This window comes from Bacillus rossius, chromosome 8, assembly GCF_032445375.1.
Source record: "Bacillus rossius redtenbacheri isolate Brsri chromosome 8, Brsri_v3, whole genome shotgun sequence".
Classification (NCBI taxonomy): domain Eukaryota; kingdom Metazoa; phylum Arthropoda; class Insecta; order Phasmatodea; family Bacillidae; genus Bacillus; species Bacillus rossius.
Window position 1 is genome coordinate 67,107,330 of NC_086336.1, and position 15,688 is coordinate 67,123,017.

At 45.0% G+C, this 15,688-nt stretch overlaps 1 protein-coding gene across 5 annotated transcripts in view; it reads left to right on the forward strand.

Annotated features, from left to right (window-relative positions):
* The window catches only part of LOC134535172 (uridine phosphorylase 1), a 36,623-nt gene that overhangs the window by 14,528 nt on the left and 6,407 nt on the right, over nt 1-15,688 (forward strand). For 3 of the 5 annotated variants that reach the window (XM_063374179.1, XM_063374180.1, XM_063374178.1), the window contains 5 exons: nt 2,002-2,125; nt 4,455-4,769; nt 7,468-7,653; nt 9,621-9,759; nt 11,953-12,146. In XM_063374179.1, the coding sequence (XP_063230249.1) occupies nt 2,002-2,125; nt 4,455-4,769; nt 7,468-7,653; nt 9,621-9,759; nt 11,953-12,146 (958 nt within the window). The remainder of the gene's footprint in view (nt 1-2,001; nt 2,126-4,454; nt 4,770-7,467; nt 7,654-9,620; nt 9,760-11,952; nt 12,147-15,688) is intronic. The other 2 variants (XM_063374183.1, XM_063374182.1) reach the window with 1 other exon arrangement.

The window sequence follows — 15,688 nt, forward strand, 5'->3', positions numbered from 1 at the left end:
AATTCTTTATTACGAATTAGTGCTCAATTAGTGCAGGTCGCTATCAAATTTACGAAATTCGTGCTAAGTAAACAAAAAAAAAGATATAGCACTGATGTGTGCGTCGCGCTCGGAAGGAATGCCTTGCCGTGAAACATGGCCCCCACATGGGGGTGGGGGAGGATGCTGGGAAGGGGAAGCCATCTTTTCACAGACGAGAGAGCCAAACGCCCGATCGTGCATATTAGGTTTTTTTTTTGGTTCATTGTAAATAAATATGGCGGTGTTGATAAAAGGATACTAATGGTCAATTAGGTCAGTTTAGCTACATTATAAATATTTTAAAACATTGTGGACGGTTGATTTGGTTAGGATAGCTACATTAAAGATGAGGGAAAAAAAGCATAAATTCGGGGAACTTCGGGTTTTGGATCTCTCGTCTGTGAAAATAAGGCTTCCCGGCTGGGAAGACCCCTGGGTCCAGGGTGCGGGCCCAGCCCTGTTTATTCTAAAATGTTTAACTATTATAATTTTTTTTACAAACTAAAAAAAAACATACTGAATATTTTATAAATAAAGCTTAGTTTGGACTTACAAAAAATAGTAACCATAATTATACCCTGTATTTTTAAGGTTAAATGACATTACAAAAGAGTGTAGGTTAGAAATAACCATGCAATTATAATGTAGCACGTGGGGGTGGGGGACCACGGAGTGACGTCACGCCGCCGTGCGCGCGGACTGGCGGACTAGACGCGCGGCGCAGAGTGCGTGACGTCACAGCGTCGCTCTCGGTCGACGCAGGGTGTCCACAGTTAGTACTTTCCTACCAGATCTAGTACTGTTAGTGGTCTAGCACATTTACGCTCAGATATAGTACTGTTTTCTTTAATATTATAATATTACAGTAACTCCATTGTGTTTTATTATTAAGCGTAATTATTTTTAAAAACTATGTGTGTTTGGTGTTATATTTAAGTTCGAGCATTGCAATGTCATAATAACTTCCTAAATTGTTAAAATCATAACAAATTTTAATTTAGTACTTTTTTTTTTTCAAACCTAGTACTTTTTTCTCGCCTAAGTTGGTACGAAATATTATTTCCTTGTGGACACCCTGGGTCGACGCCGAGCTGACGGCCGCTGGTTGCATGTCGTCCGGAGGTGACCATGTCTGCACGTTCTTTGAATGGTTTCGGGCAGTGGGCGATTGGGTTGGGCCAGTGACGTCGAAAATACTCTAAAATAGTTCAAATGTATGGATTCACACAAAATTGTGTTTTTTTTTTAAATTCTAAGCGTGAAATTGCTCGAGCAAGGGCAAACTGATGATGTGTCCGTGATATTTAAAAAAAGGGGGGGGGGGAGAGAGGCTGGTCAGTAAATGCTCGCTGAGGACAGCCTACAGTTCACAGGGATGAAAGTCACAACCACAACCCGAACTGTTCCGAAGTTTACCGAAGTAAAAAAAAAAGTTAGGTTAGGTTCGGTCAATGTAATAAATAGTAATAGTTCCTTTTTTTTCCCCTTGGGAGGGAATGTCAGGTTGGGTTTATTGAAAAATGCTCGTCTGGCCGCGCGATCGCGAGCGAATCGTCCAATACCTCTGGGAAACTTGTAAACTGTTCGGGCGTGGCTGTGACCAGGGGCGTAGCCAGTTGGGGGGGGGGGGTGTTATAGGGGTTCAACCCCCCCCCCCCCCCCCCTTAGCACCAAATCTTTAATTAATTTCTTATTCAATACTCAAACAAATTTCATATTAAAATTAATAAAAATTTTACCATTACAAATTTTAAATTTAAGAACCCCGAAAACTGCTAAAATAGCACTATTTTACACCTTAAAATCCAAATTTTCCCGCGGAAGGACCCCCGGACCCCCGGCATTAATACGGGAAAGGGGGGTGGCACGCTTCTTAACACCCCCCCATACACAAATCCTGGCTACGCCACTGGCTGCGAGCTGTGGCCCCAAGGAGGTGGCACGCGGCCTGTTGCAACCTCGCTGGCCGCGGTGTCGCAGGTACGCGGACGGCTCGGTGCGCCTGCGCAACCCCAACATCGAGCTGATGGACCAGGACATCCTGTACCACCTGGCGCTGGGCAGCGGCTCGCACGACCTGGTGGCCATGTTCGGCGACGTGAAGGTCAGTGCTCGTCCACTACTGGCTCGCTGTACGAGAGGTTTTCATGGAGATTCAGGGCCGGCGCGTCCACACAGGCGAACTAGCCAACCGCCTAGGGCGTCAAGTAGCTGGGGGCGGCGCAGCACGACACACAACAGCTGATACAATATGTTTAACGATTATTCAAACTAGATGAAAATGGATTTTTGTAACAGTTTGGAATGTTTATATTGATATAAGTAATTATTTGAAGTCCACGGTGACCTGTTTATGATTTGTAATAAGTAAAAAAGTAAAAAAAAAAATTCAAGCCTGCTTACATTTGATTGTTGACAAAATATTAGGCTTACGTGATGTATTTTGAGGCAAGGAAAATTTTTTTTGGGGTGTCCGGCCGGGGGGTTGGGGGGCATTAAGGTTTTTCGCCTAGGGCGCCAATTTACCTTGCACCGGCCCTGATGGAGATTAAAAACTGCCGAAAACTAGCTTCTCTGCGCAGCTTAGGTTCCTCCCTACCTTCTTTGCGACAGAGAGGGGAGTGACGGAAATTCTCTGTCGCAAAGAAGGGGTGGGGAGGGGGGGGAACCTAAGCTGCGCGGTAGAAGCTAGTTTTCGTCAGTTTTTAATATCCATCAAAACCTTTTCTACAGCAAGCTAGTAGTACATGTATTACGATCATTGTAAGGCCGAGCCCATTCACGTGTAACAAGGATTACATGTATTACAGTCAGTGTAAGGCCGAGCCCATTCAAGTGTAACAAGGATTACATGTATTACAGTCATTGTAAGGCCGAGCCCATTCACGTGTAACAAGGATTACATGTATTACAGTCATTGTAAGGCCGAGCCCATTCACGTGTAACAAGGATTACATGTATTACAGTCAGTGTAAGGCCGAGCCCATTCACGTGTAACAAGGATTACATGTATTACAGTCAGTGTAAGGCCGAGCCCATTCACGTGTAACAAGGATTACATGTATTACAGTCAGTGTAAGGCCGAGCCCATTCACGTGTAACAAGGATTACATGTATTACAGTCAGTGTAAGGCCGAGCCCATTCACGTGTAACAAGGATTACATGTATTACAGTCAGTGTAAGGCCGAGCCCATTCACGTGTAACAAGGATTACATGTATTACAGTCAGTGTAAGGCCGAGCCCATTCACGTGTAACAAGGATTACATGTATTACAGTCAGTGTAAGGTCGAGCCCATTCACGTTTAACATGGATGACATGTATTACAATCATTGTAAGGCCAGTTTTATTAAGTATTTCGAAACTTAACTGTGATATTTTAGTTTACCTAATATTTGCACCATCGTAGAGTTTCATTTGGCACACCGATAGGTTTGGTATTAACTGTAATGTTTACGAAGGTGACTGTGTACGTGTTTACGTGGGTCCACCATTTTTTTTTGTCACATTTCCGTTCATCGACTTCCATTCCATTCCATTTTTCACGAAATACTCCTACTAAATGCCTTACACCGACAGCTAAGATGTTTTCACGTTGGATTGTCTTGCCCGGTGGTAAGGAGGGGCATACCACCCTCTACCCTAGAAAGCTGCGTGCATGCCTCTATGGCAGCCCTGCCTTCCTGACTGCAGTGTCTACCCATCCGTCTCATTCCAATCCCTCGTGACCCAACAGAAATGAGAGATTCCCCCCGTGAGACTTTCTGGTGTATAGCCTATATGTAGGGACCGGAAAAATTCGCGGGTTCAATGGCCTCTAACATGAACTCCACAGTTCTACGTACACTCATTCAAATGTCACACACTCATTGGCTGCTGTCTTGTGAGACGTCCCAACGTAGCAGCCTGTGATTTGATGCTGCTTTTAGTTGAGTTTTTCTCATTGGCCCAGAGTCATCCAGGTGAGTTGTGTGCCAATAGCAGAGGCAGCACTGAGGTGTAACTGTTTGAATTCTAGCCTATCGCGAAATGAATCCGCGAATTTTTCCGGTCTCTACCAATATCAACTCTAAATAAAATACTGCGTGACATGTGTAGGATAGAGACCTGCTAAATTGTCGTTATTTTTGGAGACAGACTAGCACGTTAGCCCCTAAATATTTTCATTTTACGATGGGTAGCTTTACACACCATGAAGGGCAAGCACCCAAAAATAATATAGCATATTTACACGATACAGTATTCCTTCAGAGGGTAAAAAGTGGCGACAGCCAATCAACAAAAGGATATGACTCTGTGTGCCAGTGAGCGGAGAATGTTTCAGGTTCCTGGCGATAGACGCCCCAGGTTGCAACTCAGGGTTGTGGTGGATGACGTGAGGTCTCTCGGCCCAGGCAAGTGTGTAGTGTGGCGACCTGTGCTCTTGCTGCAGTTCGTGTGCATGGGAGGCACGCCGAAGAGAGTGGAGCAGTTTGCGCACTTCATCATGGACGAGATCGGCCATAAGCTGCCGACCGGGACCACCCTGCTGGACATCAGCCAGTTCTCCTACCGCTACTCCATGTACAAGGTCGGGCCCGTGCTGTCCGTCAGCGTAAGTACACTTCCTCGCCTCGTGCCTGCGTCACTGTCACGTCACTGTCACGTCACTGCCACGTCACTGCCGACCGGGACCACCCTGCTGGACATCAGCCAGTTCTCCTACCGCTACTCCATGTACAAGGTCGGGCCCGTGCTGTCCGTCAGCGTGAGTACACTTCCTCGCCTCGTGCCTGCGTCACTGTCACGTCACTGTCACGTCACTGTCACGTCGCTGTCACGTCACTGTCACGTCGCTGTCACGTCACTGTCACGTCGCTGTCACGTCACTGTCACGTCGCTGTCACGTCACTGTCACGTCACTGTCACGTCGCTGTCACGTCACTGTCACGTCACTGTCACGTCGCTGTCACGTCACTGTCACGTCACTGTCACGTCACTGCCGGTTCATCCCGGTGGCTCTCCCGCACTTGTCACTCCCTCACAGGTCTCCTCGCCAGAATCGCACACTTGCTCTGCCACGTACTTGCACACTCGTACAATGTGTGCGTCGTATATTTACGCAAATGTACACTATTGTACACTTGTATACATACTCGCGCGATTACATGTTTGTGCGCTTTTATTCTCGTGTACTTGTATACCCGTTCAATTTCTTACTTTGGCACGTGTATACTTGCGTAGATTATTCTCGTGTACTCCGTACTTTATTACTCGCATACTTGCACACTTTCTTATGCCTGTATCTGTGAAGTTTCACTTCTAAAACGTGTACGGCCGCGGAACTATGTTTTACGTAAAGGCGTTGGTCTTTTGGGTTTTTTAGTTCTTCAGGATGTCTCAGATAACACGTGATCCGATGACGAGGGTCACGCAAGTGCGCAGACATCTGCAATCCGTCGTGTGCACTGTGTAGACACCTGCACCTCGCAAGTTCCTGGACCGAGGTTCGAACTCGGGTCCTCCTGAGAGCGAGGCCCAGTGGTTCGCTGCTCCGCCGCTCTGGCGCTCAACTCGACCGACACAGTCCCGGGGGAAGCCTTATTTTCACAGACGAGAGAGCCAAACGCCCGATCGTGCATCTACTTCGGGTTTTTATTATTTTGGACAACTCGTGATAACTAATGGTCAATTAGGTTAGGTTAGCTGCATTATAAATACTTTAAAACATTGTGAACGGTTGATTTGGTTAGGATAGTTACATTAAAGATACTGTGAAATCATGTAAACGGTTTCCTAGCCCTGGATAGCTACATATTAAAAAGTTATTTTTTAAGCAACCTTCGGGGAACTTCGGGTGTTTGGCTCTCTCGTCTGTGAAATGAAGGCTCCCCCAGTCCCGGGGCTGAGCGACCTCGCGGCTTGTCGTTCCGGGTCCGACGTCCAAGACCGCGGCGCCTCCCTGACCTGCTTCGAGCTGGCGTCGCGAGCAAAACAAACACTCGCAGAGTTCTCCGAGGCGTCGCGACTCCCAAGGTCGCCCAGATATCGGAGTTTTCAAAACATTGCACGTTTCCTCCCACTGTTCGTGCCATTTTTTTAAGTTTCCCCGCCCACCCGGGCATAACACACGGTGCGCAGAGCTTCAGGAAAAACAACGCGATTTCAAAACTACTCAACACATCCGAGTGGGGGTCTGCTTACGAAAAGGATTTAAGAGTTCACTGAGGGCCGAAAAGTACTTTCGATTTCGGATTAAGTTTTTAAACTGTGTTTTTAGAAGAGTTAAAATGGCTAAAACGCGTGTTTTCAGAGTAATTTTTCAGGCGTAAAACAACCAGTACATATTCTTGAAAGCACTTAAGGGACTTGCATTACCCCTTATCTTCATTTCTCCGCCATATAATGTTACGGTCACCGCTCAAATTTCACAGTTATCCTGTGACGACTGCGCGTCAGTTCAGAGCCTTGCGCTTAGAGGCGACACTGCGCTAGAAGCACCAGCGAGCGTCGCACTTATCATCCCGCCTCACTAACACACATACACTCCTGACGAGGCGTGTGACTTGCGAAGGCCGGAGCGACCGCTGGTCGATCAATCAAGAGAAATGTCGTAAAGCTGCATCCGCGGCAAACGAAACTACTTATGTAGTAACTTGTGAATACGAGTTTCCAGAGATAAATTCCCGTAACAGCTTACAAAGATAATCCTCTTCCTCTGACAAGAACACGGCAGATGGAATGGCGGGTTCTAATAGCTGTCACCTCACAGCTCACATACACATTCGAATACAGTTATGTATTCGAATGCCTACTTTTCTTAAATATTCCGTGATGACAATCCGTTAATGCATTGTTTGTTATGATAGTACTACAGTACCTATGATGACCTAAAGTTCAATCCATTGACACATGTGAATGCATTTCAAAATTGATTTCAACGAAAATTAAAAAAAAAAGGTTTATGGGAAGGTGTTTTACATACTATTAAAGTACTTGAACTGTTTCGGTTAAAGTATTTTTTGATAAATATCTATTTATTTACTTTCATAAATTATTTTCAATATAGTTAAATGAACTGCTTTTAAACATGAAATTGTAATTTGTTTGATTTTTTTTATTTGACTTTTTTTATACTAATAAGATTTTTTTAAATGACATAATTTCCATGAGATATCAAAAGTTATCTATACTAATATTATAAAGCTGAAGAGTTTGTTTGTTTGTTTGTTTGAACGCGCTAATCTCAGGAACCACTGGTCCGATTTGAAAAATTCTTTCAGTGTTGGATAGTACATTAATCGAGGAAGGCTATAGGCTATATAATATTATAATATATAATGATGAACAATCACATTGGGAAAGGCTTTGTAATGGGACGAGAAGAGTCTGGGTGCGGTGACGGTATTTGCGGTGTGTGCGAGTCGCGTGGAAGCATGGAGCGCGGGCATGGGCATGGGTTGCAGCACGGCATGGGCATGCCCTCGGTGGGCATCCTGCTGCACGAGGTCATCAAGCTGATGTACCACGCGCGCGTCAAGGACCCCGTGTTCTTCCGCATCGGCACGTCGGGCGGCATCGGCCTGGAGGGCGGCACCGTCGTCATCTCGGAGGACGCCGTGGACGGCGTGTTGCAGCCCTACCTGGACCTGGTGAGGCCCTGCTCTATCTCCCCTGGCGTCTGGGGCGTCTCGCTGTTCGTATGCCCATGGGCGTCGCAACCGGGGGGGGGGGGGGGGGGGAAGACACGTCCCTCCCCCCCAATAATAAAAGTCTTCAATTTCTTCCCCTCCAATAATATATTTAGTTTCGTAGTTACATTAAAAATATGATTTCTGTGATATAGCCCTGATTGGAGTCTTAACGAGCTGTCACTCTCTTGCCCCTGCTCAGCACCACCAATGGGAAACTGTGTTTGAAACGAGAAAGATGACGCCACGTTGTTGCAATCGGTGCTGGGCAATCATGAAAATTATGCTTCGATGTTGGTTTCAAATCCTAGAAACTTGTTACTATTTCCACAGTCGTAAAAACAGCAACATTTTTGTACTTTCGACATCAAATCATTACTAATATTATAAACGCGAAAGTGTGTTTGTCTGTTTGTCCTTCTTTCACGCAGTTTCAGAGCAACGGATCGAAACGCTTTTTTGCATGTAGATAGTTTATGGGCTGGAGAGTGACATAGACTACATATAATTATGAAATTCCATCCATAAGGGAATGTAGAAAGGTGTAAATTCAGTGGTTTAATAGAAAATCATAGTATGTAGGTCATAGACACACAAACAGTGAATCGGAGTCATTTCTCTATGTCTGCCACACGGTCATATAGTAAGGTCTGGCAACTTCCTATCCTTCTCCATGATGAAACTCATTCACTAAGTGAAGCTAGCAGCTGCTAGCGAACTAAAGGCGCTAATAACAGTTTAGTTGATAAATTCGTTAATAGACAGCATTGACTTTAATTTATAACGCGCTATCATTTTGCGCGATCGATACGTCAAAATGAAGCTGAAGATTTGGCGTCCAGGTTTTGCTGATGCGTAGCCTTGATGCACCGAGATTGTGCAATCAATGGGACTTTACAGCCAATTAGTGCCGGTTTTTTTTTTCAAGTGTAAATGTCCTGCAGTGATTTTCCCTTACATTATGATGTATTTAGCCCCGCGCAACGCCGGGGCAGGCCTACTTTAGCTAGTTAATTTTTTTTTTATGTTTACTGCTGAGGAAGCTTCGACATCACATGTCGAACCTGAAATGCTGTGCTTTTGTAACACAGGCTGTTTAGTGTTTGAAGCATCACGTGGCTGGGACGGGAAGCCTTCTTTTCACAGACGAGAGTGCCAAAACCCGAAGTTCCCCGAAGTTCATGCTCGCTTTTTTTTTCCCGTATCTTTAATGTAGCTATCCTAACCATATCAACAACCGTCCACAATGTTTTACAGTATTTATAATGTAGCTAACCTAACCTAATTGACCATTAGTATCCTTTTATCAACACATTTACAACGAACCAAAAAAAATTGGTTGTCTGTAAAGTCGGTTTACGGACGATAGTTTAACGTGATAACCTCATAACAAAACATTTATGAAATTATTGCATACTTTTATGAATAAAATGGAATCATTTATATTGAAATCACTATTTTGTTTGGATACAAAGAAGGAGTGAAATGAAATCTACAATTTAATTGAATAATTTACTTTTATTTGCACTCATTAATTCAAATATGTTTATTACTTTAACGAAGATATTATTTTAACTATAACTTCTTCCAATCTGTGTTATTCTGTTAAGGATAGGACGATGATGGGAAAAGTAGTAAGTTTAAATGTGCCTCGAAAAAGGTCAAATCGATGGTTATTCCAATCGAGTGGAAGAGAGATAGATGCGGCGCAAGCGTACAATGAGCGTAACCGGACAATGAGCGTAACGGGACAATGTTGCGTTACGGGACACTTTCTTCGTGCGTGCAGCCGGCGTTCATCGATTTATTAGACGTTGTCACGTCAAAAGAAACCCCCGAAGGTGCACGATCGGGCGCTTGTCTCTCTCGTCTGAGAGAGGAAGGCTCCCCGGCTGGGACGGTGATCGCTGACTGGTGCGTGGTTGCAGCCGGTGCTGGGGAAGATGGTGCGACGGCCCGCGCAGCTGGACAAGAGGCTGGTGCGCGAGTTGAAGGCCCTGGCCGACCCCAACGACCCCTACGACATCGTCACCGGCCGGACCATGTGCACCAGCGACTTCTACGAAGGTGCTCCTCTCGCCGCTGTGAAATATCTTAAAAGGAATTTTGATAATCACAAAATATAACATAAATATAGTCTGTCTTATGCCTGTTTCAACTATCAACATACCAAGACAAGCAGTTTCATACTAATAACGCCTTCTCGATTTTTGGTAAACACTTTGGCTTGAATGAATGGAATCAGAGTTTAGTACCTCTTCGACATCGACGTCATTAGAGGGATGAATGATGAATTTATTGATGAGATGGAACTGTGATGAATTCAATGGTGGATGAAACGTCCGGGAGATCCACAGGAGCATGGCCTCCACATTCCATCACGGGCCCTGGATCAGGATCAGAGACGGGTGCTCCCCCCCCCCCCTATTTAACCTGAAAATACAGGGTGTAATTATGGTTACTATTTTATAAGTCCAAACTTAGCTTAATTTATAAAATATTCAATATGTTTGTTCCAGTTTGTGAAAAAAAATTATAATAGTTAAACATTAAAAAATAAACGGGGCTGGGCCAGGGTCCATGGACCCAGAGGTCCACGCAGCCCCATCCTTGTGGGGGCCTGCATAGGAGCATAAAAACGCCATATTGTTTTCAACAGTTTCTAACGTAAAAAAACTTTGCCTTCATTAAGTCATATATCGCACAAAATAATACAGTATGTCCACAAAAGAATGTCTAAAAAAGACTGTCCCAGTTATAAATTCTAATAGTATCAACTGTAAGCGTCGTAGAGTTTTGATTCAACGTCACAATCAAATAGTAACTCAAAATTTTTTATATAAGCGCATGCGCAAGTGCTGCTTCGTTTGTTTTTCTCGCTTGCAGCACCACCTACGCAAAATGGCAACTTCAGAGCGTAAAGCGTTTTGTGTTCTGAAATTTTTCTCAGAGTGAATCTGTAATTTCAGTTCAGCGTGCATTCCCCATTTGAATCTCTTTTGTACGAGAGTGGTTGAACGTCGAAGTCCCTGACCGTTGGACTGGTAATTGTTATTATACTTTGACTAAGCCAAATTTTTTGATAACTAAACAATAGAAAATTATTATGGCCTGATATAAGTTGAAACCAAGATGGCTTCATTAATTTTACTGATATCTTCAATGACTTACGTGTCCTGAGTTGTATCACGATACTCAGCATGAAGTAACAAAACTTGTTAAGTCTGAAGCAAAAATTCTTCTTCTTCCACACACGTATGTGTGTACAGCTTGCAACGTAACACAGAACTTGGTAGTTGTGATCAGGCATAGTTCCTATGAAGACCTAGTGGTCTGGAATTACGAATAACTCATTTATTAACGGGGTCATTCCTCTTCGAAAAGTCAGTAAATTTACTGTAATTTGTAAAGTTGTGTGATGGGTTGATGGGAAAAAGGAGAAGTTATCATCCCCACTTTTGAAAGCCAAAGTTATTTAAAAATCGTTCGTTAGACCATCGTTAGTTCAGATTTAATCAATAAAAATTGCCATACTTTGCCAAATAAACATTTTTAAAAAAGTGTGCAGTTAGAACCTGCGCTTTTAAAAATTAGTAAAGAAATTATTGCTTCATGATGAACCAGTCTAGTACCACATGGATCTGTGTTTGTATGGTTTATTATGTCAGAAAATTCAGTGGTCTAAGGGCGGTATTCCAAGACGTTTGAGTAAGGTAGCGAATATGCACTGCCTTGTTGGGCAACTGCCGTACCCTAACTCTCGGGTCATATTCCAAAACGGGTCCTAACTGAACCCCTGTAAGGTATCAGATCGGCAGCCGTTTTAATAAACGAGGACTCGTGCGAGGCTATAAACAGTTGTACTTCGTGGAATCCATCGTAATTTTAGCTTATTTTTTAAAACTATGGAATTGTAATGTGAAATAAAATATTTAATTTTGGTTGTACAAGAATAAACGATGAATTTTTGGCCGTATTTATGTTTGCTGTTTTTTAAGATATAAGAGGGGGGGGGGATTGTAATCGTAAAAGTTCCGTTAAAGTTCATTAAAAAGGAAAAAATATATATATACAGTCATGGATCAAATCGGCAACAGATAGGACACCAAAAAATCAGTGCCCTAAAAATAAGGGACTGGCCGTGTCCTATCGTGCACTTGGAATATGGTTAGGGTACAGGTATTGCATATTCAACACCTAAACCCTTATTTTCGTGTCTTGGAATACGGCCCTAAGCCTGTGTGTTGACTGTGTGCCCAGGACAAGGGCGCATGGACGGAGCCTTCTGCGACTTCAGCGAGGCCCAGAAGATGGACTTCCTGAACAAGGTCCACAAGTGCGGGGTCGTCAACATCGAGATGGAGAGCCTGTCGTTCGCCGCGCTCACCCACCACGCCGGCATCCGCTCCGCCGTCATCTGCGTCACCATCGTGGACCGCCTGCACGGCGACCAGGTCAGCCGCACGCTCGGCCCAGTCGCCCACGTGGGCTAGACGGCGGTCTCTTGGGGCCCAGTCGCCCACGTGGGCGAGACAGCAGTCTCTTGGGGCCCAGTCGTCCACGTGGGCGAGACGGCAGTCTCGTGAGATCCAGTCGTCCACGTGGGGCAGTTGCTAAATACCTGCCATAAGTTCAGGGACGTAACTAGATCTCTTTCATAGTTTCCACCCGGGGCCAGAAGTCATCTTGACGCCCTCTTTTGTTTTCTAATCAATCAGCACCCCCTTATATGAATTCCACTAGAAAATATATTCTTTATTCAAGTTAGGTGGTAAATAAATGGTCCGGAATTTCGGGCTGACTTCCCTGTTGTACTCGGATGCCGAGGTACAAAAATAAATTTCGTCTAGATCGTGGGCTTTTACGACCAGTCACTTTGGCTCTTGGGTTGAGACCACAGTTGTCGGTAGCCCTTGGCGATTGTTGCAACAAGGCACGCACAGTCGTTTAACCAACCACTGAATATACAGACAAAGGATACGAACTGACGAGAATGTTCGATTGTGCATAGATTATCGAAATTTTTTTCGTAACGATAACCTTAGACAAAGCTTCTCATTTTTCTTGAGAGCCTGCCTCCAGGAAGTATGCTGAAAGTCTATACTCCGTCATGTTTAAAATACATTAGCGAACTTCAGTACAGTTTTAACGGGTACAGATGAGAATCCACACGTGTAGTTTCCCTCCTCAGGCAGGGTCTGCATGGATGGAACGGAGCTAGGACTCACAGGCCCCGGATGCCTTGTCAGAGGGACAGTTCATTCCGACCTTACGGCCGGCGTTCTCGCGTTCCCCTCCCACATATGCGCCCTACCAGGGTAGGGTGGCAGTAGCTTCCAGTTCTCTTGATAAACATTCCAGAGCTATAAATATACAGAACTGCTAGGGATCGCTCCCTGTTGTTGATCGGGAGGGTGTTAGAGCTTCGGCAATGACCAGCGGCTGTGGCCACCAACCCAGCATAGTCACCGCCTCAGCCCCTGTACCGCACTCAGCCAGAGGTACATGTAACTTAGGTTCACACCTCATAATTCATCAATACTCCCCCAGGCATATGATCCCGTTAGGTTGTAATCCTGATTAGGAGAAAGATGGGTCTTTTATATGCCTGACACTGTTACCAGTGCCCAACATGGGTTCCGAGAAACCGAGAAATAAATTCGCCATTTCCAATCGCGGCATGTTACTGGCGAGCGCACGGCTGGGTCGGGAGGTTGAGGAGACCCGTCGCAACTTCGGCCCCACCGACCCGCCCCCAGCTCCGCCGTGAACCCCCAGACCACCTACAGAGCCAGCCCCCTCTGTGGGATCTGAGTAGCACCGACACGGAACCATACCTCTCACATCCCTGGGACCCCTCGGTCATCCAGTTGCTTGTGATCCAGCCGAGGTCTATCCTACATCTACTAGCTCAGCAGACTAGTACCCGAGCTCAAATAGCTCAACACTTCTACTCGTCAGCAGGGCAGAGACCCCTCGGAGTGTTCTCCAAGCATAGGAGGACCACTACCACTACGTTTCCTACTCCAATCCTGATCCTGAGCCTTTAGAGGAAATCTCAGCAGGGAACTATCACAGTAAAGGATCAGTCCCATGGCACCCTTCATCTTCAGGTATAGTGCTTTCCCGGGCAGCCCCACGGTGGCAGAGCACCCCCGGATCAGGACATGGATGTCCTTGGGTACTTCAATATCAGCATATCTCCCGCCCGAAGGTTACATCTGTGCCAGAGCCCGGGTAGGTAAGGTAACACCAAACCAAAGATTGCCTTAATTACCGCCTATTAGACGATCTACCGCCCATAGGTTACAGCCTTGCCAGAGCCCGGTTGTCCGGACCGGGAGCGAACCCCCGCCGCGCAACCGCCCTTCGCTATTCCATATGCATCATGGATTCTTCACGTTGAATCCGATGCTTTGAGACACCACCTAGGGTTTGGGGGTCCAAAACCCAGCCAGAGGGACAAGTTATGAGGATCTCTCCTCCTTATTGATAACCCAGCCTTCATATCCTATAAGGATTTCCAGGCTGGGACCCCATGGGCACGGATAAGGATACGCCGTATATGCAAAATGGAAAGGCGTTAGAGGTGCGGCTATGCCCAGAGACTGAGGCCAGAGGGACAGTTGATGAACTGGTATCCCCGAGATAACCAACACGGAAACGTCCGCCACGTTGTCCGCCTGTGAAGACTCCTGCCGGGAGTGGAACCCCGGTCGCCTTGGAGGGAGGCGAGTTTACTGAACACCGCGGCTCGTCGACGGCTACTGATGTGAAATGTAACCCACTGGGGAAACAGGAAAACACGCCGCTGAAATGAATGCCGACAGCGACGATAAGCTCTGAGCGAACTGAAGACTGCAGGTGGAACGTGAGCGCCTGATTGGTGCGCGGAACAGCTAAGTGCCGTATTACTACTGACCCCGTGGTCAGGGGCGTATCTGTGTCAGTGAGGCGGGATGATAAGCGCGGCGCTCACTGGTGCTTCTAGCGCGGTATCGCCTCTGGACTGGCGCGCAGTCTTATCGTCGTGTGAAACCAGAGCGGTGAGCGTAACATTATATGGCGGGAAAATGAAGATAAAGGTGTAATGCAAGTCCGATGTCTGCTTTCAAGAATCTCTACCGGTTGATTTATTGCCAAAAATAAATTACTCTGAAAGCATGCCTTTTTAACCATTTTTTTTAACTCTTCTAAAAATACAGTTTCATAACCAAACTACTTATCGGTCCTCAGCGAACTCTTAAATGCTTTTCGCAAAACAGATGGTATATGTATTTCAATTATGTCACCTTACAAATAAAAAAATATATGAGTCTCTTTATAAAATACAACTGGGATATATATCCCCAAAATTGTCATTATAAATCTTACTTTACAAAATAAATTTTTTCAGATACATTTTCATTGCATTACAAAGTCGAATCTAAAACTTTTGCGCTCTGTGGTGTGTATTTGGCAAATGACAGAGCCAATGATAGCAATTGTGCATTGGAGAGAGAGAGAGAAGGCTGGCTTCCCAATTTAAAAAAAACATAAGCGAGTGCATAGCAGGCCATGCGCACTACGGTTCACACAACTTGAGCGAAGTCGGTTCACAGTTGAAATCTTACTGTTAATTTCAGCCAATGAAATCTCGCGATGTATCACACATCTGTTGGCAGTGTCAGTAACTATATTAACTACCAAATGATTATCCAGTGACATCTGACCAGCAATTTGTGGGCACAGTTTTTCAACATATAAATAAATAACTGTTATATAAAAAATTTAGTTAACAAATCTAACCACAACACTTTTTTTTATTTACTAATTTTGCTAGTGACTTAAAATTAATAGCATTAATTAATTTTGAAAGCAGGAATTACACCCGAGTATTGTAATATAACGACAATTTCTTGCCACAATATGTTCGATAAATGTAAAAAGGTTGACAGTTCTCTAGTCCCGCCAAAATGGCTTCCTACTGTACTCTCATTGGTTGCTGCGCCGTACA